We start from the raw sequence: 26,230 nt of genomic DNA, 5'->3' as shown, positions 1-26,230 counted from the left end.
ATCATTCAATTTAAGGTTTTTAGTTTTTTTTTTCACGATTTTAGGTATTTTTTAGGGTGTCGCCTCGTTTTAAACCATATTTTTATGATTGTTAGTATCGCACACAAATTGTTCTAAATAGGTCCATGTTACTTTCAACAGACTATCACCAGATATTCGACACTTGAAGGAGTCTTTAGGATTGATAGGAATCAAAAATTTCGTTTCAAAATAATTTGGAGAGGGTTCATATGAACTTACTCTTACTGCTTACATTCCTTCATGGTGGAGAGTATCAACTGCTCGTCCTGAATTTAATTAAGGCCATTCTTACTTTTAGATAGTTTAATTAATTTTATTTAGTTTCAGTTGGCGGTTTTCGACCATAGGCTACAATTAGGTCATATTTCATTATATATTTTGTTTGGGCTTCGCTTCTCTTGGCATTTGCTGCATATTCTACCATAACGGCAACAAAATCATTTAAAAATTCCGAATGACACGAAATCGGAATGTGATCTAAGGTACCACAAACGGATTTGACATTTTCTGTGAAGAAATAAAAAAATAGAAATTAAAATTTAAATATGGCGCCCAATCAAAAAGACTGCGGCAAAAATATTCAAAACCTACCTTTTAAATTCTCCATATTGCCATAGTCAAATATTCTCGATTTAATATCAATTGCAATGTCGCAAAATCCACTCTCCGCCATCAGCTGGCTAAAATCTCCCTTGGGATCGTTGGAATAATGCAATGGTGATATGCAACGATTTGAATCTTTCATGTATTCCGACCAACGGGAAAATTGACTCGTGTAATTGTAGGCATCGAAAATGTTGTGGGTGGACATGAAAATCAGCAGACAATCACCTCCCTCGGGGCGTATAAAATTGTAAATGTTTTTCAAAGCGGTTCTACAAAGAGAGAACTTTAATAAAGTCATGGAAGATATAGCAAAGTCCACTTACTTATAATCCTGAACCCAATGCAAACACAAAGCCGATGTTATATGATCAAATCGGCCCAGCAAGTTACCGGGAAGTCCCACTTTCATGGCAATATCCAAAACTTCAAATTCACATCTCTCATCTTCATGACCATAATACGATCTTGCAAAATCCACCATATCCTCAGATAAATCAGAACAAACGACTCTCGAAAATTCACTTGGCATAAGGGGTAGAATATGTTCCATCAAGACATCTCCCGGACCCGAACCTATATCCAGCAATGCATCTTTTCCATCCACCCTCCATTGAAATTTCTCAAAACTTTTTGCAATAATTTCTCCAATGTCTGCTTTGAGAGCCCGATGTGATTTGTGGTATAATGCAGGCTGATTCATTTCTAACGATTAATTTCTCAGCGATCACACAGTTAGATGAAGATTGTGACTAAATCAATCTTGTTTCGCCAATCCATTCATTTTATAGAACTTCCAGCAAATGCAAACGGGTTCCATTAATTGTTTTAGTGTTCCATTAATTCAATAAATGAAAGCATTCCGCATCCCCTTTCATTAGCATTTGATAGCTGTATCAATCTTAGCAGTAAATATTTGTTTGAACTAGTTAACCCCATTGTGCGCGTATCTAGATAATTATATATGCTTTTTTTTTTTAAATGGGAAAACGTGTTTTGTGTCGGAGAAATAGATTTCAAACCGGAATAAGATACTATAAAACGCGTAAGATAAATAAAACGTGTTTTTTATACCCTCCACCATACTATGGAGGGTATATTAACTTTGTCATTCTGTTTGTAACTCCTCGAAATACTCATGTCAGACCCAACAAAGTATATATATTCTTGATCAGCGTAAAATTCTAAGTCGATTTAGCCATGTCCGTCTGACTGTCCGTACCTCCCGATATTCGGTATTTTGATGATTTTAGCGATATAATTCACCGGAATTGTTTCAAATTTGGTATTGGGTCTGTGCAGGTCCACGACTTCGTATAGCCCCCATATAACGGTACCTCCCGATATTCGGTATTTTGATCATGTTAGCGACATTATTCACCGGAATTGTTTCAAATTTAGTATTTGAGATTTGTAATGGATACTACAGCATATGACAGAAAATTGTCTATGCAGGTACAGGTCTTCGTATAGGCCCCATATATCAGTACCCCCCTATATTCGGTTGTTACAATACCCACCGAAATTTTTTGAGATGTCGTATTTGACGTTCGTAATGGATGTGACAGAAAATTGTCTATGCTGGTCCAGGTCTTCGTCCACAGCTCCGATATAACGGTACCTCCCTATATACTATATTTTGATGATTTTAGCTACATTATTCACCGCTTACTTCAAGTTTCGAATTTGAATATGGTAATGGCTTCTAACAGACAAGGCCTATGTAGGCTGTATTCGGTAATTTTAAAATTTTAACAGAATTTTTTAAGGACTTTATTTTTTGAAAATTTCCAAATTCGTTCCAAATGGTGTAGGGTATTTAAAGTTCGGCCCGGCCGAACTTACTGCTTTTTAACCTGTCTGATTTCTATGCAGGTATATATTTATTAGTAATTTTTCCTAATATTTAATGTTGTTGCTTTCAAAAGGCCAGCATTTAAGCTGCAGTCAACGCCCGGACCGGACAATGTTTTCAAAATTCTGGTTTTTTTTCATGATAAAGTCACATGTTAAGCGACTTATTCCACATTTTTATACCCTCAGCCATATGGCTAGTTATACCCTCAGCCATATAGCTAGAGAGGGTATATATCATTTGATACGGTCAACACGTGCCTAGTCGAAATAACGGTTTTAGACCATAGGTCTCTTTGAACCAAATCCGTTTTAGGATATTTGGAGTCGATCTAGCGATCTTCGTCCGTCTGTCTGTCTGGCTAGTGCGCACGATAAATCTCGAAGGGAGTATCCGATTTGGTTCAAACTTGGTACATCGTAATATTTTTGTCAAACTTAGATTGAGTTCGGAAATGGGCAACCTTCCCCACAAAATGTCGAAATTTTCAAATAAATTTATTTCCTGCACAGAAAGAGCGTTTGTCCGATTTTGCCCGTACTTTGTAAATCCTAATATTTTCATCAGTGCTATAATATCGGCGAACTCCATCAGGTACAACCCCCCCCCCCCCACAAAGGTTCAAAATTTTGAAAAATTACCACTTTTATCAAATGTGATGATTGTTTTTAAATTTCACAGATCCCAATATCAACCTAAGGTCTGGCTATAAGATGGAATATATCGGTCCACTCCTTCTGGTACCTTCCCCACAAAAGGTCCAAATTAAAAAAAAAAAAATTTGCACAGAAACAGGTCGAATTTCTGAATATCCATTAAGCTCATAACACGCAAAATTAACATCCGATTCCCATTGCTTCGGAACGTACTGCATAAGGGGTTAAACATTTGAATAATCATAACAAAAGTCAAAATATTTTTAAAAATCGTACATTGGCTGATGGTATACATCTGTCGGAAAAAACGGGCAGATACTTTTTAACTTGTTCTTTCTTATTTTTGTAGCACAATTTTAGGATGCTCTACAAAATTTGGATACCATTCACCATACTATGAAGGCTTTATTACATTTGTCATTCCCTTTGCAACACCTCGAAATATTCTTTGGAGACCCCAAAAAGTATGACTCTCCGTCCGTCTATTGAAATCGCCATAGAATCCAGATTATTTAATGTAGAGCTGAAATCTGGCATAAAGACTTATATTATATGCAGTCTGATTGATATTGAAAATGGGCTACATGGGTCCACGTTAAGGCCCACATATAATGGTACCTCCAGATTGAATTTTAAAGTTTCTGCCACGTCCTACCAAATTGTGTGAAACTTTGTATCTGGGATTCTTAGTAGAGCTGTTCTCTCCCTGCAATAAAATATTCGCTGCAGGTCCACTAAATGGTACTATATAACGGTACCTCCCGATTTTCACCATTTTTAAGGTTTCTGCCACAATTTCGAACATAATTAGCAACAAAATGTGCCGTTGGGTGTTGGGATTGAGATGCAATTCAGAAATTTGATATTGAAGTCACGGTTGTTACCTGGGGCTTACAAATGGAGACGTTGAAATAGTTTTGAACACAAAAATTGGATGTGAGTCCATTGTGCAATGGTTTTGCTAATTTCCTCCCGACAGATTTTGAAAAATTGTTGGTGTACAAACTCTTAAAATTTTGTCCAAAGTATGAAGTTTTGATTAAAAATGGTTGACAAACTGAACGAATTGTGTGGTAAACTCCTTATAAAAAACCAGCAAGGAAAAATCAAAAGTCAGGCGAGGCCGACTATATGATACCCTACACAACTATACATATTTAGTAGAGCTCACATTACAAAAGCATTTATTTTAAGTAGATCATACCTTCTATCAATCTTGGGCTTTAGAGCAGTTATAGTTTTGGTTTCAGATGGAACTAGGGAGGCATATCCAATTCTGAAACGATTTTCAATAAATTAGACGGAGACAGTTTAATCTTTTATATCAAATAGCATTGCTATAGAGTGCATGATATCACTTCGAGAAGGATTATTTAAAAAAATTATTTGGACTGATGGATTAAGGATATACATGATTATATCCAAATACAAGCCGATCTCGATAAGCTCTATAATATATCTGTACCAAATATCATTGTTGTCGAATGGATATTACGAATGTGAGGGACTTAAACTCCAAACCTTATGAAACATATATATGGGGCTATAGCTATATCTGAACCGATTTTCTCCGAATTCGATGTACTTGCTTCTAGGCAGAATTCGGTCGGGTGTACCAAAATTTAGGACTTTTGGATTAATATTGGCCATTGGGTGCACAATTAACCCGAAACCGGTTGAAGATATATGTGGGAGCTATATCCAAATCTGAACCGATATTGCTAAAGTTTGGCAGAGGAATTTCTGGGCTGTATCTGATATCTGGTACCAAAGATCATTGTTGCGCATGTGAGGGACTTATATACCAAATCGGATGAAACCTATATATGGGAGTTATAGTTATATCTGAACTGATTTTCACAAAATTTAATGTACTTGCTTCTAGACCTAAGTTGGTGGGATGTGCCAAATTCAGGTCATTTGGACTGATATTGGCCATTTAGTGCCCAATTAACCTTAAATCGGTTGGTAATATATATGGGAGCTACATCTAAATTTGAACCGATTCTCACCACCAATTTCAATAGGGTTCGTCCTTGAGCCAAACAAATATTGTTTGGAAAATTTAATCTCAATCGGATAATAAATGCGACCTGAATTTTGTTCACAAAAATATTTGGACAGACGGTCGACGGATGGACTGACATGCATAAATCGACTAAGAAAGTGATTCTATGAAGATACTCAAAAGTAACAAACAAATACACAAAGACATAATACTCTTACCACTTTGTGGTATAGGGTATGAAAACTAAGTTTAAGTACACTTTTTATATAGCCCCACTTTATAACCTTCCCTTGATCCTCCCCAACAAATGGTCAAAATTTTGAATTAAAAACGACAAATTAAGGGTTTATTTTTGCTATTTGCGACACACTTCTGGTACCTCGTCTACAAAGGGTCACAATTGGCAATACTTTTATCGGTCATAACAAGTCATCGATTCTTTACAACTTGCTATATCAAAATATGATTTCGCATAAAATTGAACATCAATGTTCGATTTTCTTATAATTTTGCCCATGTCAATATTTTTATCTGTATTACATGAAGTATGAAAATGGAATGCTTCGATCGGTCATATCTGGTACGTCGGAATATTTATATCATATTTATTTAGGACCGATACGATTCCTTCAGAACCCACTCCATTGAGGGTCAACTGTTAGAATAGTTATAACACAAGTCAAAATATATTTAAATAATCGAACATTGGCTGAGGGTGTACATCTGTCGGCAAAACCGACTGATGAAGTAGGGTGAGAAAATGTATTGATATTATATAGACAAATTTACTAAATTTTGTATAACGTTGTGATTATATAGGTAAATAGGTAAGATACTTAAATTTATCAGAAGTGAAGGTACCACTGGAATTAGTTTAACGAGCAGAGCCAGAAATCGTCAATCGATGTTATTTTTTGATGTTTACTATTTGGCTACTAAATAGAACAAATCTCACCTCGCAAACCTATGTATAACAGCCTCATCCTTCACCCAATATAAAAATAATTGGGCTAATAAATACACGATTTCGCCTTCTTAAATTTTATCAAAAAAATATCTTTAAATATGTTAATATATAATAAATAGTACATCTCACAATTAAATTTATTCTTAAAAAACTCAGCAAATATTATTTGATTTCTTAGCATATATCACGGCTAATGCATATGGTATTGGAAATGTGTCATTAAAATCCACTTCTTCTATGTTCAAACCCAAAATTTCACAGACACAGGACAAAAAGTCATTGATAAAATCACTTTGTAAATCTGTGGGTATTCGATCGATAAAGGGATTCACAGCAACCATGTTATCTGCAAGAGAATGATTTTTTTTTTTAAATGGTGAAATAAAGTTAAAATTTTTAAACTCATTCTTACTTCGAAAAACATTCAAGCTTTTGTAGGGGAAAATTTTATTTCGTATATCCACCTGATAGTCAGTAAATCCAGCCTCTTGTAGAAAATCTATGAAATCGCGTTTTGGATCTGGTGAAAACATTTGTTGTGGCATAAATGATTCAACATCAATCATATATTGAGACCATTTCTCAATTTGACTTAGCCGCCTATAGGCCTCAAATGTGGGATGATATGTTACGGTAACCAAAAGGCAATCTCCACCTTGGGGCTTTAGGAAATCATATATGTTGCGGAATGTTTGTCTGGAAAGACAAGAAAAAAATCAATAACATAAAAATTTTGCACTTGTAACGTATTTGAAATTGCAAGTGTTTGGACTTTTTATACCCTCCACCATAGTATGGAGGGTATATTAAGTTTGTCATTCCGTTTGTAAACCTCGAAATATACATTTTTGAAATATTTTTTTAAAAATCCACGTCTGACAGTCCTTTAGAAATATTTTTTAAAAATCCACGTCTGACAGTCCTTTAGAAATATTTTTTAAAAATCCACGTCTGATAGTCCTTTAGAAATATTTTTTAAAAATCCACGTCTGACAGTCCTTTAGAAATATTTTTTAAAAATCCACGTCTGATAGTCCTTTAGAAATATTTTCTTTAAAAAATCCACGTCTGATAGTCCTTTAGTAATATTTTTAAAAAAAATCCACAACTGATAGTCCTTTAGTAATATTTTTAAAAAAGCCACACCTGATAGTCCTTTAGAAATATTTTTTAAAAATCCACACCTGATAGTCCTTTAGAAATATTTTTTTAAAAGTCCACGTCTGATATTCTTTTAGAAATATTTTTTAAAAAATCCACGTCTGATAGTCTTTTAGAAAATTTTTTGAAAAATTCACGTATGATAGTCCTTTTGAAATATTTTTTTAAAAATCCACGTCTGATGGTCCTTTAGAAATATTTTTTTAAAAATCCACGTCTGATAGTCCTTTAGAAATATTTTTTTAAAAGTCCACGTCTGATAGTCCTTTAGAAATATTTTTTAAAAATCCACGTCTGATAGTCCTTTAGAAATATTTTTTTAAAAATCCACGTCTGATAGTCCTTTAGAAATATTTTTTTAAAAATCCACGTCTGATAGTCTTTTAGAAATATTTTTTAAAAATCCACGTCTGATAGTCTTTTAGAAATATTTTTTTAAAAATCCACGTCTGATAGTCCTTTGAAATATTTTTTAAAAATCCACGTCTGATAGTCCTTTGAAATATTTTTTTTAAAAATCCACGTCTGATAATCCTTTAGAAATATTTTTTTAAAAATCCACGTCTGATAGTCCTTTAGAAATATTTTTTTTAAAAATCCACGTCTGATAGTCCTTTAGAAATATATATTTTTTAAATCCACGTCTAACAGTCCTTTAGAAATATTTTTTTTAAATTAACGTCTGATAGTCCTTTAGAAATATTTTTTAAAAATTCACGTCTGATAGTCCTTTAGAAATATTTTTTTAAAAGTCCACGTGTGACAGTCCTTTTAGAAATATTTTTTAAAAATACACGTCTGATAGTCCTTTAGAAATATTTTTTAAAATTCCACGTCTGATAGTCCTTTAAAAATATTTTTTAAAAATCCACGTTTAATGGCTCTGATAGTCCTTTGGAAAAAAATGTTTTTTTAATCCAAGTTTAATAGCTCTGTTAGTCCTTAAAAATATTTTTTTTTAAACCGGAGTTTAATGGCTTTGCTAGTCCTTTGGAAATATTTTTTTAAAACTTCACGATTCATAACCCCGATAGACCCTCAAAAATATTATTTTTGAGATCCTTCACTCACCTCAAACTCCTCGGGTACATCATGGCATAAAACGATGTCACATGATCGAATTGTCCCTTCATATTCAATGGCACTCCCCTCTCCGAACCCATGTCGAAAACTTTGAATTCCACTCCCTTAAAGTGGCCATATTGATTGCGGGCGAAATTCACCATTTTTGCACTGATATCGGAACACACCATCCGTTGAAAATTCTCCGGCATTTGTGGATAAATAAAATCAAAGAAAACATCACCGGATCCTGAACCCAAATCGATTAGGGAATCTCCTCCCTGTGGCAGCCATTGCAATTTTGGGGCATATTCGGCCATAATACACTCAGCATCGTAACGTTGGACATCGTTTGCCCTGTGATACCATTCCGGATGATTCATTTTGTCGGTGAAAAAAAAAAATACTCGAACTTCAAACTATTTATTTTCAGAACCTGCGTTAGCTTCGTACTCCAATTAGCGTTTGTTTCGAATTATTTCGCCTGGCAAAGGTTTTATACAACCTCGCGTGCCTGCCTTCAAACTGTCACTCTAAAGGAATGAGCGAATTTTCCAAAAATAAATTGAAAGGCCTTATTGACATTAGGCCATACCCTACTAACACTACCAAGACAAGGCATCAGGTTAAGCAGCGACTAGGCTCTTCGATTTGTAACAGGTTTAAAATACCCTCCCCTCCAATAAATTTCTTTTTCTTTCCAAAACACATGTTTTTTGTTCTAAATTACCTTTTTTTTGTTCAATTCGTCACCAATCTCGTCCACCCAAAGAAAAATGTAGAAAAGGCAGCAAAAAACGTAAACAGAAGCCCGCCTGCATTTATTATTCGTCTCCGTAATATTCCATATTTTATTCGATTCGCATAATTTGTGTTTTTTTAATGAAAATCGTTTAGACTTAATATTTATTGAAATATTTCTGATAACAAAAGTGTCTGGAGAATGACGACCCCTGGAAATTGTTTTTGTTTCGATTTGCTTATTTTGTCTAGTCATGGTTTTTTTGGAATTTATTTTTTTTTTCTTTTTCGGTTTCTTTCAAACTGTCACTCTAAAGGAATGAGCGAATTTTCCAAAAATAAATTGAAAGGCTTTATTGACATTAGGCCATACCCTACTAACACTACCAAGACAAGGCATCAGGTTAAGCAGCGACTAGGCTCTTCGATTTGTAACAGGTTTAAAATACCCTCCCCTCCAATAAATTTCTTTTTCTTTCCAAAACACATGTTTTTTGTTCTAAATTACCTTTTTTTTGTTCAATTCGTCACCAATCTCGTCCACCCAAAGAAAAATGTAGAAAAGGCAGCAAAAAACGTAAACAGAAGCCCGCCTGCATTTATTATTCGTCTTCGTAATATTCCATATTTTATTCGATTCGCATAATTTGTGTTTTTTTAATGAAAATCGTTTAGACTTAATATTTATTGAAATATTTCTGATAACAAAAGTGTCTGGAGAATGATGACCCCTGAGAATTGTTTTTGTTTCGATTTGCTTATTTTGTCTGGGCATGGTTTTTTTGGGATTTACTTTTTTTTCTTTTTCGGCATTTAGTTATAACGGCACACTTGTCAATGCATAAATCAAAATTGATGTTAATTTATTGCGAGTTTGTGATAGTCTGTGGGCAGTTTTATCCCTTACTATCAATGTGGAGATAGATACACCAACACACGTACAAAGTACTTCTATACAAGTTAGCACGAGTTTCGAGGCCGGAAAATTTGGAACACGGCTTCTTGTACCTCTCCAAGAAAAAAAATTAAAATTTCCAAGAAAATTACACTGTGCAAAACTTCTTTCAGTAGATCTGCTGAGTAAAGTAAACTAAATAGAGGGGACAAGTTCTCTCTTCTTCAACATATTTTGAAAATTTCCGATGAAGATTCCTTGGAATTCTTAGATTTAGGTATATAATGTCTTCGGCCAAGTTTCAGATAACAAGACGAGGATTATATAATTTTAAGCCACGAGCTAATCACCTAAACGAAATTTTTAGTTATTTTTATAAACTCCAACGTTTGGTTGGAAGGCATATTAAGTTAGTCATTCCGTTTGTAAAACCTCGAAACATAGATTTGAGACTCAACAAATTATATAAATTCTTGGTCAGAATAAAATTAGATTATGTCAATTTAGCGATGTCCGTCTGTGTGTCTGTCTGTGGAAATCAATCTATCCGAACGAAATGAAATATATTGATAACATTATACTCAGATGTATGTTAAGTCTGCAGGACTTTTGGTAGTGAAAATGGGCCATGCAGGTCCACGTTTTGGTATAGCCCCCAAATAACGGTACATCCCGATATTCGGTATTTTGATTATTTCAGCGACATTATTCACCAGAATTGTTTCAAATTTGACATTTGAAGTTCGTAATGGATACTACAGCCTAAGACAGAAAATTGTCTGTGCAGGTCTACGTCTTCGTATAGCCTCCATAAAACGGTATCTCCCGAAATTCGGTGCTTTGTTGATTTTAGCGACATTATTCACCGGAATTGTTTCAAATTTGGCATTTGAAGTTCGTAATGGATACTACAGCCTATGCCAGAAAATTGTCTGTGCAGGTCCAATATAATGGTACCTCCCGATATTCGGTATTTTGATGATTTTAGCTACATTATTCACCAAGTTTTTTTTTTTTTTTTAAGTTTCGCATTTGAATATTGTAATGGCTAGTGACAAATGTTACCTATGCAGGTCCATGTGGACGCAAATACCCTAATATTACAGTTACATCCTGCATTTTTAAGATTTTAGCAGAATTTATAACGGATTTTCTTGTTTTTGAGAATTGCCAAATTCGTTCCAAATGGTGGAGGGTATTCAAATTTCGACCCGGCTGAACTTTTTGTTTGTTTTTCTTTTTTTAATTTTATTGAATGAAAGCAAAAAATTTCAGAAATAGCATCAACTTTTAGAATAAGTTTAGATTTGTTCAAACTGGTCACCTTTGGCACGAATTATGGTCTTCAAACGGCCAATGAATCCGTCACACGCTGCCCGAATGTTGCTCTGCGATATTTTGGTCCATTTCCGGCGAAGCGCTTTCTTGAGGTGATCGACACTTTGCTATGTTTTAGTGCCAACTTTGCTTTCCAAAATACTCCAGACACAATAGTCCAACGAATTGGTATCCGGAGATTTTGGTGGCCATTGTGCTCTCGAAATGAAGCGAGGAACCTCATTTTGTAACCATTCTTAGGTGGCGCGTTCTGAGTGCAATGGTGTTGAATCCTGTTGGAATGTTCAAGGTCTGCAAATTGTTTGCGTGCCCAATACACCCTCCAGAATATTTTCGCGATATTTCTGATTTTTTCGCAGTTATTCTGATGCCACGGCCGATTAATACAAGCGGAATGCGACCATCGGCTGTTATGGCGGCCCACACTATCACCACGGCCGGCGCTTAAGTTCTGGTGGCCAACCCAAGGTGCACATTTCCAGCTGACTTCTTTGGCAAGTAAATTTTTTTTGTTTTCAAACTGCTGGACAACGAATGTTTTCTCATCGGAGATCGGAGAAAATCAAATTCGGCAGTTCACAAAGCGATGCAACTCTTTAGCTCTTTTGAGTTTATTTTCTTTCTGTTGCGGTGTAAGTTCTTGCACTTTTCGGAATTTCAATGGCTTTACCCCGAGCTCATTTTTCAATATCTGCCGAATGGAATATTGCGATATGTTCAGCTCAGGATCCATTTTTCAGTCACTGCGACGCGGGTTTCGATCAAGTCGCTTCTTTACTTTTTGAACCATTTCTGCTGACTGCTGATGTTGCTGCTTTGTTTCTTGACGCCAGGCTACGCTACCAGTATCACGGTAACGAGCGATGTTGATGGAGATACAAAAGATTTATTCACATTTAAATGCTGGAGTGCTCTAATGATAGCCACTTGTGGTTCTCCAGCCAAATATAAAGAAGTCACACTATCACGCTTGAATTTCATCACGAATAATTTTTTTCTGAAAAATTCTCACCAAAATGCTTTTGTACGCTTGTAAACAATATAATGAGCTGTCACTGGAATAAATTCAACAGCTGTCGGAGGATTGGCTTAGAAATCTCACTATGTGTTTTCCCAAATTTCATTACGCCGTAATGCATGGCTTCAAAAGTTCGGACGGCAGAGTTTATCGCCTTTTTTAATTGTTGTAAATTAATTAAGCAATAATTAATACATACTAGGAACCTTTGCTTTTCACATAATTTTTAATACATAATTATCAACCATATATATGTAGTTGAGCTATAAAAATCGAAAGTCTACATTCAAAGCTCAGATTATTTACCGACATTTTCGAATCGTTATTCATAGAGTTAATATATATTTTGTCTCAATAATTTTTTTTTTTCCAAAACATGAATAATCCCGAGCTGTATCGCAAAGCAAATGCCTGTCAACGATGCGATGCCCAGCAGATAATCAAAGAATATTTCCCCCAACTGAACTGGAATGGCAAGGATTCTCTCATAGATTTGGGTACTGGGTCCGGTGATGTACTCATGGATTTTGTGCACCCTTCATTGCCGTGTAATTTTCAAAGGCTAGTGGGTAGCGACATCAATCCCAAAATGGTTGATTATGCCCAGCATGAATATGGTCATCATAAGAATGTGGAGTTTCGTATTTTGGACATGGCTACACGGAAGAATTTACCCATCGATTTGAGGGGACAATTTGACCATGTCACCTCCTTTTATGCTCTGATGTATGCATCGGATTTAAGGTAGGAAAGATGTAGAGCAGAATTCTAAATCATTTTCCGTTTACGTTTAAATTATTAATTTGATTAATTTTTTCAAGACAAACTCTTTCGAATATTTTGGATCTCTTACGCCCAGATGCGGGAGGTGATTGCTTGCTTTTGACTCTAATACACCATCACGTGTATCTTTCGTATAAAATTCTGGCAGCCATGGATAAATGGTGGAAATACATGTACAACATGGACTCATATATACCACCACAAATTTATTGGAAAAATCCCATGCATAAATTTGAAAATTTAATGTTTGGCAGTGGATTTTCAGAATGCCACGTGGATATACAATCGAAAATATTCACCTACGACAATGTGGAGGTGTTCAGAAGTAATATTTTCCTTTATAGTTTTTAATTGTTTTTTTTTTAATATAATTTTTTTAAGCAAACATGGAAGCGGTATGTCCATTTCTACCACGCATTCCACAAACGCTACAATCCGAGTTTATGGACGACTTGATGTATCATTCCTTTCAAATCATTGGCATAAATTATTACACTATGAATCGACGTGCCATATCTCCAATACCACATAGGGTGGCAGTGATATATGCCAGAAAATTGGGACAAATAGGGCTGAAATAAGCAGCAGTTACAGTGGACCATAAATCTGTAGGGAGAATTAAGAAATTCTTTACTGTTGGTAATTTGGAAATTTTTCTATTAAAAACAAGTTAAAAAGCAGTAAGTTCGGCCGGGCCGAACTTTGAATACCCTCCACCATTTAAAACAAATTTGTTAATTTCCAAAAAAAAAAAATAAAATAAAAAAACAAAAGGTATAATCCGTTAAAAATTCTTTTAAAATCTTAAAAATAATAAGAAATTGCTATTATTTTAGCGTCTACAAGAAATCGTAGACCTGCAAAGGGCAATTTTCTGTCACATTTTGTAGTACCCATTAGGTACTTCAAATACGAAATTTGAAACAATTCCGGTGAATAATGTCGCTGAAATTAGCAAAATACCAAATATAGGGAGATACCGATATATGGGAGTCGTACAAAGACCTGGACCTGCACAGATAATTTTTTTATCGTAAGCTGTAGCACCCATTACAAAGTTCAAATATGAAATATGAAACAATTCCGGTGAATAATGTCGCTGAAATTAGCAAAATACCGAATATAGGGAGGCACCGATATAGGGGGGCTATATAATGACCTGAAACTGCATATACAATTCTCTGTCATAGGCTGTAGTACACATTAAGAACTTCAAATACGAAATTTGAAACAATTCCGTTAAATAATGTCGCTGAAAACACCAACATACCGAATATGGGGAGATACCGATATTTAGGGCCTATACGAAGACCTGGACTTGCATATACAATTGTCTGTCATAGGCTGTAGTACCCATGAAGAACTTTAAATACAAAGTTTGAAACAATTCCGGTGAATAATGTCAACAAAATACCAAATATAGGGAGGTACAGTTATATGGGGGCTATACCTATGCTTGGACCTATATAGCCCATTTTTAATACCAAAAGTCCTGCAGGTCAAACACACATATAAGTAATATTTTATAAACCTATTTCAATTTATTCGGAAGCTAGAGTGATTTCCACAGCCGAACAGACAGACACAGACGGACACAGACGGACGGTCATCGTAAAATCGACATAGAATTTTATGATCAAAATTATATATACTTTGTGGGGTGTAAAATGTATATTTCGTGGTATCCATTTTCGTACCTGACCTAGCACTGATGTAAATTTAAGGATTAGCAAAGTTGGAGGAAAATCGGATTATCCTTTCTCTTTCTCGATATAACGATATACCAAGTTTGGACCAAATCGAGTACTCCCAGCCGGCCAGACAGACAGACGGACATCCCTAGATGAACTCCGAATGTCCTGAACCGGATTTGGTCCAAAGAGACCTAAGGTCTAAAACTGTTATTTCGATGAGGCACGTCTTGGACGCATCATATGTTATATACCCTCCGTAGCCATATGGCTGTACTGTTAAATATGCAAATATGTTAAATACTGCAAACTAGTCTTGAAGGTACTAGTTCTAACGATAAAATAGGTCAGAAACGAACACAGGATAAGGGCGGGTCTCCCCCCAAATATCAATTTTTTCTGATATTTATGCATATTTTACAAGGAAAATATATTTTTGGGTTAATCTCCCCCTGCCCCCTCCGTCGGTTATAATCTCACTACATTAAAAACGAATTAAGATAGGAAGCGAAAAATTTGCACAGATATGTATTTTGTCTGTAGGCAGGTCACGTTCGGTACCCCCCAATATTCGGTATTTTGATGATTTTATCCAAATTTTTCAACGGAATTGTATGAAAATCCACACAAGGAGTTCCTTCTGGGTACTCTAACCCCTGGAAGAGAATTATCTATATAGGTCCATGATATCATATAGACCGCATGTAACGGTACCCCCCGATATGGGGTATTTTGATGATTTTAGCCACATTTTTCAACGGAATTGTCTTAAAATCTACACAAGGAGTTCTTTGTGAGTACTTTACCCCCAGACATAGATTTGTCTGTATAGGTCCACAATATCGTATATTCCGCCATATATCGGCACCTTCCGATATTCGGTAGTTTTAAGACTTTTACAGAATGGATCTAATTTTTTGTGGAATTTTCCTAATTTGTTGCAAATGGTTGGTGGTATTCTGCTTCTTTAATTGTTATAAGCAAAATTATTACTTCGATGAGTTGCAAACGGTATGACGAACTAAAAACTCCACCACACTATGTATGGTGGATGGTACATGGAGGATATGCAAACATACTTCGCCATTGAATACAATCAATGATTCAATGAAAAGAAGAAAAATAAAACATATTTTGGGTACAAACACCTCTCAAACTAATATTTACTTTGTCGATGGAACACTTCGAGTGCATAGAACGAGACCAAATAAACGCAGAGTACATAATTTCCATAATGTATGCAAATATGATCGAAACAGATGTCTTATATTTGTTATTATTAACCAAATTTATTCAATGAAAAATCGTGGTTAATTATGAAATTCGTATCATTATTATAGGTACATACAACAATACATATTTTGTTTGTACAAGTCGACTTGCATTTCTGAAAACACACTTTTTGCGAGTTATCCCCCAAAAACTTGCAATTAAACGTTAAATTCTAAGACGATCTAGCCATGTCTGTCTGTCTGTTGTAATCACGCTATTTATCGAACGAATTGAGATAGAAAGCTAAAATCTGGCATACATCATAGCTTACCATAGGCAGGTTAAGTTCGCAAATGGGCCATGTCGGTCCACGTTTTCGTATAGCCCCTATATAACGGTACCTCCCAATATTCAGTATTTTCATGATTTCAGCGACAGTATTTACCGGAATTATTTCAAATTTCATACTTAAAGTTCGTAATGGGTACTACAGCCTATTACAAATATTGTTGTATGCAGGTCCACGTCACCGGAATTGTTTCAAATTTTTTATTGGAAGATCTTAATGGTTACTACAACCTAAGGAAAAAATTTCTTATGCAGGTCCACGTCTTCGTATAGCCCCTATATAATGGTACCTCGCGATTCTCGGTATTTTTATGATTTCTGCGACATTATCCACCGGAATTGAACAAATTTCGTATTTAAGGTTCGTATTGGTTACTACCGCCTATGACAAAAAAATCGAATGTAGGTTAATGTTTTCGTATTTCCCCATATAACGGTACAACGGAATTTTGTCAAATTTAGTATTTGACGTTCGTAATGGGCACTACAGCATATGACAAAAAAATTTCGTAAGCACGTCTTCGTATAGTCTCCATATAACTGTTTTCATTTAAGTGGTAGTTTCCGAAAGTCTTTTTTGAAAATTTTCAAGTTCCTTCCAAATGGTGGAAGGTATTAAAAGTTCGGCCCGGCCGAACTTAGCTTCTAAAATGTTAGCTTCTAAAATGTTAACAATTCAACTGACGGCTTTTGAAATATCTTCTATGTATGGTAAACAAAGTAGTTATCAAGAACAGAAGACTTTTATCACAGCGCGGAATGTTAGGTACTAATAGATGGCGAGGTTGAACAAACAACAACCGAATTTAAACAGGTGATCGCTATATTAATGATTCAGATGGGCTGTTTGTTAAGTATTATTATTATTATGACAGAAACTATTAAACAAAAAAAATTAAAAATATTTATTAAACGTTGTGTCGTACGCATGGCACCGTGCTTCAGAATCGATCACAAACGCCTCGGTAGCAACTGTGAGAATAAAGCCAGCTTTTGAAGGGATAAACTTATGTCATATTATGTCTATAAGTCTTATGAGATTTTAGTGGGATAGTTATACCCTCAGCCATATGGCTGGAGAGGGTATATATCATTTGATACGGCCAAAACGTGCCTCATCGAAATAATGCTTTTAGACCCTAGGTCTCTTTCGCCCAAATCAGTTTCAGGATATTTAGAACCGATCTAGCGATGTCCGTCCGTCCCTCCGTCTGTCTGTCTGGTTGGTGCGCACGATAACTCTCGAAGGGAGTATCCAATTTGATCCAAACTTGGTACATCGAAATATTATTGTCAAACTTAGATCGAGTTCGGAGGTGGGCAATATCGGTCCACTCCTTTTGGAACCTCCCCCACAAAATTTTGAATAATTATAACTCTTATAAAGTATGATGTGAGTGTTAGATTGTCTTCAAATTAAACACAGAAGATCGTACACTCCTTCTGGTACTTCCCCCACAAAGAGTAAAAAATTTGAATATCCATGAAGCTCATAAAACGCGATATAGACTTGACACATCTCAATATTTCCATAAACACAAGATCTTTTATAAAAATGTTAGAGACCGCTCCATTCCTTCTGATATCTGCCTCACAAAGGGTCAAAGTATTGAATAACCAAAAAGGATCATAAAATCCGAAATAACCACGCGGTTCTCTTTAAATTACACACATCACATTATTTCTACTAACACAAGATCTGCTGTTAAATTGGGATATAGCGGTCCACTCCTTTTGGTACCTCCCACACAAAGGGTCAACATTTTGAATATCCATGAAACTCTTAAAACCCGAAATTAACGTTCTAATATTTCTATCAACGAAAGATCTATTATACATATGTTAGAGGTCGTACCATTTCTTCTATTACCTCCCCCACATAGGGTTGAAGTTTTTTGAAAAACAAAACGCTCAAAGAAGACGAGACAAGCATTCAAGATGATGTATATCTGCCAACCCCTTCTTGTACCTCACCCACAAAGAGTTACAATTTCCAATACTTATATCTGTTATAACTTGCAAAACAAGTCGGCGATTTTTTACAACTTGCTGGATCTAAATGTTTCTCTTAACCAGAAATCTGATATGAATATGTAATTAATCGAAATTTATGATTTCGCATAAAAATAAATATAAATGTTCGATTTCCTTCAAATTTTGCACATGCCAATATTTTTATATGTATTAGATGAAATATAAAAATGGAATATTTCGGTCCGCTATATCTGTTACCGCACGCTATTCCCACATTGTCCAAAGATTGGCACACACAGGAAGTAGTCGATATAGCCCAAATCTGACAAAATCAGTCGGCAAAACTGACTGATATTGTTTTACTTGTTTTTTTACTAATTTTTACTAAATTTACTATAATATGTTCAATATCGAGTGCCGTAAATATTTAATATGATAACAAAAAATGACATTTTGGCCAAAAAATATTGAGTTCTGAATCACTGTGCATGGATTGAAATCCCCACCTTGGGCCATTACTTTTTTAAACAAACAAGTCAGTCTTAAATTGCTAAAATTAAGAAAATTCTGTCTTCTTGTTTCGCTTAATTTCGGTAGTCAAACTTGAACTTCTTGGCGAAAGCTTATTCCATTTTGAATCTAGCCACACACAATTTTTTAATTGGAGTCCAAGCAACGCGAAGGATTATTCCCCGATATTTTGGAAGTTTAAGCTTAAAATATCACGGGGTAAGTAAAAACTGGTATGAAAATATAAATGGCAGAAGCATTGTGAAATAATACAGAGAAGGAACATTTGATGCTGATGACGCTTGATCCATCAATCCATTCTAAATTTTAAATAATCAGTGAAATATATATACTTGTGAAAAGAAATAGTGACAATTTTAATTATAGGTTAGATTCATAAAACATTTGTCCCTCAATTTTAGACATATTTCAACCGAATATCCTGCAGTAATATTTAAAGTTTGAAGAGAATCGGTGCAAAATTTTATCCTCAGCCAATGTTCGATAATAAAAATATATGTCACATATTCATATCAGATTTCTGGCAAGTTGTATAGAATCGCCAACTTGTTACTCAAATTATGGCACATATTGTGAGGCTTTGTGGGTGAAGTACCAAAAGGGGTTGCTAGATATATGTCATCTTTACAACATATCTCGCGTTAGCAAAAATTTTTGGATGTATGAAATTTGAAGAGAGTTGGATGCTTATTTCCCGTTTTATGTACGTTTTGTTTTTCAAAATCATGAACCTGATGCTTTTTTCGGATTTTATGATCGCTTTGGTTATTCAAAATTTTGACCCCTTCTGGGGGAGGTACCAGAAGGAATGATCCGATCTCTACCATCTTTTTAAGATATCTTGTGTTAATGGAAGTAATGAGATGTACAAAGTCCGAATGGAATCGGATGTTAATTTCGGGTTTTATAAATCGGTATTAAAAATGTTGACCCTTTGTGGGGGGGGGGGGGGGGGCGTACGAGAAGGAGTAAACCAATATATTCCATCTTCACACCAGACTTTGGGTTAATAAAAATATTTTGATATTTTGAGCGAATTGGATACTATCTTCAAGAGTTATCGTGTACACCTGCCAGCCATACAGACGGACGAAAACCCTTAAATCGACTCCAAATGTCTTGAAACTGATTTGGTCCAAAGGGAACTAGGGTCTAAAACTGATATTTCGATGAGGCACGTTTTGGCCGCATTAAATGATGTATACCCTCTCTAGCCATATGCCCTCAGCCATAATACAATTTTTAATAAACATGGAAAACAATTTTTGAATGTGAAATGTTTGTTATTTCCGAAAGAGCTAATAAGCTATTCGACGTAATAGGAACATATGCTTCGTTCCAGATCTATGATGATTATAAGGAAAGAGGAGCATCTACGATGATTTGATGTGGGGATATTTCTTAGGGAAAGATTCACTTGAGCATACGGGTCTCAATAACTTTAGCACAAATTGTAGTGTTGTAGGGTAGTAGATGGTAGGTCCGTCCTACTATAGCCTTTGCTTACTTGTTTTTATATAACCCTTTTCGAAGTCATATCATGAACTCTATAGCAATGTTGTTTGATACGAGAAGTCCAAATGCTTCTGTCAAATCTGGAGGAAACCCATAAAATAGTTTTCTCCGATTCCAGATTATAATTGTTTTGAAGCCACAATACCCATTCAAAAGAGGTTCCTAAAGGTTCCTACATGTAAACTACATCACTATGCTTATTTATATTGGTAGATCTAAACGATTATTTGTTACGGGTGGTTCTGCTAAATAAGCATAGTGATGTAGGGTATCATATAGGATCCCGCCCGACCTTTGACTTTTGTTTAGTGGTTATCTCTATTTTCATAATCTACTGGGTTTTTCCTTCAATTGTGAAAAAATTGAAATGTATTGCACAGTGTTTTGATTATTCAAAAATTCGACAGTTTGTGGCTGAGTTACCAGAAAAAAGGGGGGGGGGGGGGGGGGGGGGGGGGGGGCGTTTTTGCTAATATTTTCGCACTTGACTGAAAATTTGATATAATTTTTATTCGAAGTTTAAAGTAAATCTGCCTTATGGTGTGACGATCTGCCGATTGGTAATTGGCCACGCCATCAACCCATACTCCGTTACGAAGTCGCAAGAGTGTTGGTAAAGTCTTATTTTTTCTTATTTTGGAGATTTAGAGCAGTAGCCTTAGGTTTTGCATTCGGATCTGTTCATGGCCTGTGCTGCCACTTACTCGGTAAGAAGAATGTAAGTTATTATATTAGTAATCGTTTGGCATAACATAAAAAAAAACAAAACTTTGCTGTGAAAAAAAGATCTGCCAATAGAACTTGAGTCGAACCTGGAGAGTTTCTAGTGTATAATTCGCATATGCTAATTTGCAATAAGTTCGAAATATATACTACTTTCCAGAGAACGGCCCTTGTAAGCCATCATCCCACACCAAATATGCCTGATGAGCCGCTTAACCAACGGCGAAACGCGTCGCATAGTGGTGAGTGTGTGATAGTGTCTATCTGGCTTTCCTTTTCACTGCAAATTTCAGATCATTAAGCTCGTCTCGAAAGAGAAAAACAAACACATAACTCATTATTTTTGGCCTACTGGTAGTGTAGAGGGTAGTCATTACGATTAGTGGCACATTTGACTACTATATACCCTCTACCCTACCTACATTTTTGCTGTGTTCTAGGAAAACTTGTCCCATCTTTATTGTATATCTAGTATTAACAGAATTATTGAAATACGCCCTTTTTACAAAATAATGGTAAGGAAATTCACATTTATTGAAAATTTCGATCCTTTGTGGTGAAGGTGGGGTGGACCGATACATTCCATTTTTATAAATTTTTTGTTTTTGCCAAATTTTGCGACCAATATTTTTTTTACAAAAATTCTCCCTTATCTTATCAAAGTCAAATATATGAGAGGTTTTTGTCATATTCTTAGATTCACAATTTTAGGTCCTGTGGAATTTTTTCCCCAAAATCTGATCTCACGAATTGACGTTTTTTCTACAATGAAGGTATTATCTTTGAATATGAATGGTCATTTTTTTTTTTTGTTTGAAAGGCCCGAGAATGACCTTTAAAAAAATATAATTTGAATTTGTTATCAATAATCATACGGGTTTTTTGTTTTTATTTTTAATTTTATTTTTTAGCGAATAGACCTCAATTCAAAATTTGTTTGCACAGTCCCGAAAAAACAATTTGCGAATAAAGAATAACGCTGTGCCATTGAAAATTAAGAAAACCTGAATTATGAATGAACCAGATTGGTATGTCAAATTCAATGATGTTCAACGTCATGATGCCTCGGAGATTTTTCGCGAATATTACAAACAATTTCAATGGCGCTATGATGGTCGTGATTCCCTACTCGATATTGGTTCCGGTAATGGTGATGTTCTAATGGACTTTATTTATCCCAACATGCCAATGAATTTTCAACGTCTCGTTTGTTCCGATATAAATCCTAAATATGTGGACTATGCCGAGCGCCAGTATGGCCATCTGCCCAAGGTGGAATTTAAAGTTTTAGATATTGCCACCAACAAAGAGTTACCCAAAGATTTGGAACAACAATTCGATCATGTTGTCTCATTTTATGCCCTAATGTGGCTACAGAATCAAAGGTGAGTACGATGGCAGATCATTTTTTTGGAAAATAAATTCAGAATATTTTTGTTATTTTTTTAGACAAGGCTTTAAGAATATTTTTAATCTTCTGAGGCCGAATGGCGGCGACTGCCTTTTGGTTTTCTTGGCTACCCACATTATCTATGATGCCTACAAGATGTTGAGTCAAATGGATAAGTGGCACAATTACATGTCGGATGTGGATACCATTATCTCACCCCTACATCATGTCAAAAATCCGGATGAAAAAATTGCCGCCATAATGACAGATGTAGGATTTTGTAAATTCGAGGTCAAGCTGTTGCAGAAAAGTTTTGATTATGATAGTTTGGAGGTTTTTAAAGGTAGGCAGAGCTAATTGTTATATATATCTCCAAAGTTGAAAAAATAATTGTCTATTGCTTTTCCAGCCAACATGAAAGCCGTCAATCCATTTTTGCCACGAATACCTGTGTCATTACATGACGAGTACATGGACGATTTGATGCTAATGGTTTTAAAACTTAAGGGCTTGACACCCCAGCAACAGGATGCCAAGGCAAAAATCTCAATACCCTATGGGTTAATTGTGGTTTTTGGTCGAAAACCGTCATGTTCCATGTATCAGAGTTTTAAAAAGAATGTTTTAGGAATGTGTCGCCCGGAAAATAAATAAAAGATATTTAGATTTAACAAAATTGGAAAAAAATACTGGAGGCAAGAAAAATACATTCTTCCATCTCTTTGGAGAGAACATTACGCAATATATCCGTTAATATTTTTCAATGCATCTAAATATTAGAAAAACATTTAAAATTTCCCATTCGTTTCACGCCTAAAACTATGCGCCATTCTTATATTTTATAGAAAAGTAGATGGAGCTTGGTTATATTTCCCTAAAAGAAGATTGAAAATGGGTGGGTCATTTATTTATTTATTCAAATGGAATTTGATTTCACAAAGTCCTCGAAAATATATTTTGAATCAAAATTCACAAACTTTTTGGCTGCGAGTTTTTGAATTCCATCAGAGTCCCAATGTTTTGGAAGAAAATGTGCCAAAGAACGAAAATTTACAAAAAATATTCTTAAAAATCCACAATTTTTTCCAGGACCAAGTCCAAAACTATACGTTTATTCCTTAAAAGTATCCAAAAAAGCCACAAATGTTCTCTGAAAAACTACTTTTTGTTCAGGAGTGTCTTCACAAAGCCATTATTTCGGCTAGGAGGAAATTACAATTTTAACTCAGTTTTGAAGGAAATCCTAATCCTAAAATTTTTAAAATATCATAATTTTTTATTCATCGTAAAAACTGTTCTTAAAAACACAAATTTTTGACCGGAAATCTTCTTAAAAAATTTATAACTTTTAAGCAGAAAGTCCTTCAAAATTTTTTCTGTTAATCAAGTAAAAACATTAAGTTCGGGCGGGCCGAACTTTTAATACCCTCTACCATTGGGTAAAGTATAAAAGTATCTGAATTCAAACGTGTTCCACTTTGAACGAAGCCCGTAAGACCGTTTGGATAATGCTGTTAAACTTATCAAAAAACTATAAAGTGGGTGGCCGTTATATGGGGGCTATACAAAAAGGGAACCTCTATTTTATACTTCAAGGATTGTCATCTACCAAATCTTCTAAAATACCAAATTCGAAAAAAATGTCGTGGGTAAATGTGACTAGGATTATCAAAATACCGAATATCGGTGGGCATCGTTAAGTGGACCTAAATATTCAATGTTCTGCCACCGGAGCTAGAACCCATTATGACCAACAAATACCAATTTTTAGACAAATACGTGGAAAAAAGCGACAAAAATCATCAAAATACCGAATATCGGGAGGTACCGCTGGAAACCACAAGTGGCTATCGTTAGAGCACTCCAGCATTTAAATGTGAATAAATCTTTTGTGTCTCGTATCATCGCTCTTTACCGTGATACTGGTAGCGTAGCCCGACGTCAAGGAAACGGACGAAAAATAAAAGAGCAACATCAGCAGAAATGGTTTGAAAAGTAAAGAACGACTTGATCGAAACCTCCGTCGCTGTGGCCGATAAATGACTCTTGAGCTGAACATATCGCAATATTCCATTCGGCAAATATTGAAAAATGAGCTCGGGGTAAAGCATTTGAAATTCCAAAAAGTGCAAGAACTTACACCGCAACAGAAAAAAAATAAAAAAGAGCTACAGAGCTGCTTCGCTTGGCCGAAAGTGGTGAACTGCCGAATTTGGTTTTCTCCCATCTCCGATGAGAAAACATTCATTATCCAGCAGTTTGTTAAAAAACAAAATGATCGTGTTTACTTGCCAAAGAGGTCAGCTGAAAATGTGGACCTTCGGTTGGGCACCAGAACTCAAGCGCCGGCCATGGTGATGTTGCGGGCCGCCATAACAGCCGATGGTCGCTCTCAGCTCGTATTAATCAACCATGGCATCAGAATAAATGCCGAATATTATCGCGAAAATATTTTGGAGGGTGTATTAAAGGCATGGGCACGCAAACATTTTGGCCGCAGACCTTGGACATTGCAACAGGACTCAGCACCATCGCACTCAGCACGCGCCACCCAAGAATGGTTACAAAATGCTTTCAGTCAATAAAATTAAAAAAAAAATGTAAAAAGTATGGCGTTTGACTTTGTTGCAGTTTTTTATCTAACCCTGTATACTTTATGGGTCTACAAACGGAATGACAAAGTAAATATACCCATTGAACAATAAAGAGAAGGTAGGTCAACTTTGAAAAAATTGCAAGTATAGAGGTCTACCTGTTTGGCTTGTAATGTCAGAATTAGTATCAAAAAAATAAAAAATCAAACAACTTGTTGCATTTATTTTGAATAAATAATTGAAAACCGCGATAACTGAATGAAAGGTCAATACTTCTTTTCAAAATCATGTACTATATATCTCTAAAGGATTATTTCGCTACAAAAACTCTAGATTTTGTCGATGCATACGTTGAAATAAACATTTTGAAAACACCCGAATTTGAATATTTTCTGAACAATTTTTTTGTTATTGAAAAGAAAACACATACATAAACAAATAAAGACGACATATTAGGCCAAGGAAATAAAAAAATTAAAATCATATGGTATCATAGCCCTACCTTGATACCATTGTACCATGAATATACCCTCCTTTTCAAGGTAAAAACATATAAAATTTAGGGAGGTTCTTCAAAAAAAAATAATAATAATAAATAAATAAAAACATCTTATTTTTTGGTTACGAATTCCTCACAAAATTTAAAGAGAATCCAGTCTTTTTGGTCACGAAATCATAAAAATTTCTTAAAAATTTGTTTTTAAATATACATTGTTTGGTGCAGAGGTTCTTAAAAAAACTTTCTTTCAGGTAAGGCGGACTTTACGATACCACTATTCATATTCAGTGGAGCTACTCGTGACAAATAAAAAGCTCAATAAAAAGCAAATCGGACGAATATATATATATATATGGAAGCTATATCTAAATAGTGACCGAAATGGTCGTAGTCTCCTACAAAAATCCTCTCGTAGTCTCCCCAAAAAATTTATATAATCTTGATCAGAAAAATGTAAGTCGATTTAGCGTCCGTCTTTTGAAATCACGATAAAGTCCTCTTTATTTAAATTAGAGCATTGAAATTTGGCACAATTTTATGCGGTCTGATTGGTATTGAATATTGGTCCACGTTTAGGTATAGCCTCCATATAACGGTACATCTCGATTTACGGTATTTTGAAGGTTTTTGCTAGCATTTCCAACC

At 35.1% G+C, this 26,230-nt stretch overlaps 4 protein-coding genes across 5 annotated transcripts; 2 read left to right on the top strand and 2 right to left on the bottom strand.

Annotated features, from left to right (window-relative positions):
• Positions 1-1,554, bottom strand: LOC101890875 (juvenile hormone acid O-methyltransferase-like). 2 transcript variants are annotated; one of them, XR_009342553.1, is made up of 4 exons: positions 951-1,554; positions 613-896; positions 241-528; positions 3-173 (listed from the first exon to the last, which is right to left on the bottom strand). XR_009342553.1 is itself a non-coding variant. In XM_005179487.4 (3 exons), exons 1-3 carry the CDS (start codon positions 1,325-1,327, stop codon positions 335-337), a joined length of 855 nt encoding a protein of 284 aa, XP_005179544.1. In that variant the 5' UTR covers positions 1,328-1,554; the 3' UTR covers positions 1-334. The 2 variants fall into 2 exon arrangements, 1 of the variants encoding a protein (XP_005179544.1); XM_005179487.4 differs by having other exon boundaries at positions 1-528.
• A 4,668-nt stretch (positions 1,555-6,222) lies between these two features.
• Positions 6,223-8,839, bottom strand: LOC101894420 (juvenile hormone acid O-methyltransferase-like). The gene is made up of 3 exons (XM_005179509.3): positions 8,343-8,839; positions 6,523-6,806; positions 6,223-6,456 (listed from the first exon to the last, which is right to left on the bottom strand). Exons 1-3 carry the CDS (start codon positions 8,714-8,716, stop codon positions 6,263-6,265), a joined length of 852 nt encoding a protein of 283 aa, XP_005179566.1. The 5' UTR covers positions 8,717-8,839; the 3' UTR covers positions 6,223-6,262.
• Positions 8,840-12,609: 3,770 nt separating this feature from the next.
• LOC101894582 (juvenile hormone acid O-methyltransferase) lies at positions 12,610-13,809 on the top strand. Its single transcript, XM_005179510.4, has 3 exons — positions 12,610-13,069; positions 13,147-13,433; positions 13,490-13,809. Exons 1-3 carry the CDS (start codon positions 12,702-12,704, stop codon positions 13,687-13,689), a joined length of 855 nt encoding a protein of 284 aa, XP_005179567.1. The 5' UTR covers positions 12,610-12,701; the 3' UTR covers positions 13,690-13,809.
• A 5,147-nt stretch (positions 13,810-18,956) lies between these two features.
• LOC101891045 (juvenile hormone acid O-methyltransferase-like) lies at positions 18,957-23,242 on the top strand. The gene is made up of 4 exons (XM_005179488.4): positions 18,957-19,062; positions 22,014-22,487; positions 22,552-22,835; positions 22,902-23,242. The coding sequence occupies exons 2-4, from the start codon at positions 22,114-22,116 to the stop codon at positions 23,144-23,146; spliced, it is 903 nt and encodes a 300-aa protein (XP_005179545.1). The 5' UTR covers positions 18,957-19,062; positions 22,014-22,113; the 3' UTR covers positions 23,147-23,242.
• The last annotated feature ends 2,988 nt before the right edge of the window (positions 23,243-26,230 follow it).

This window comes from Musca domestica, unplaced genomic scaffold, assembly GCF_030504385.1.
Source record: "Musca domestica strain aabys unplaced genomic scaffold, Musca_domestica.polishedcontigs.V.1.1 3, whole genome shotgun sequence".
Classification (NCBI taxonomy): domain Eukaryota; kingdom Metazoa; phylum Arthropoda; class Insecta; order Diptera; family Muscidae; genus Musca; species Musca domestica.
Note: the sequence above shows the minus strand (reverse complement) of the source record. Positions and strands in the feature narration are given on the sequence as shown.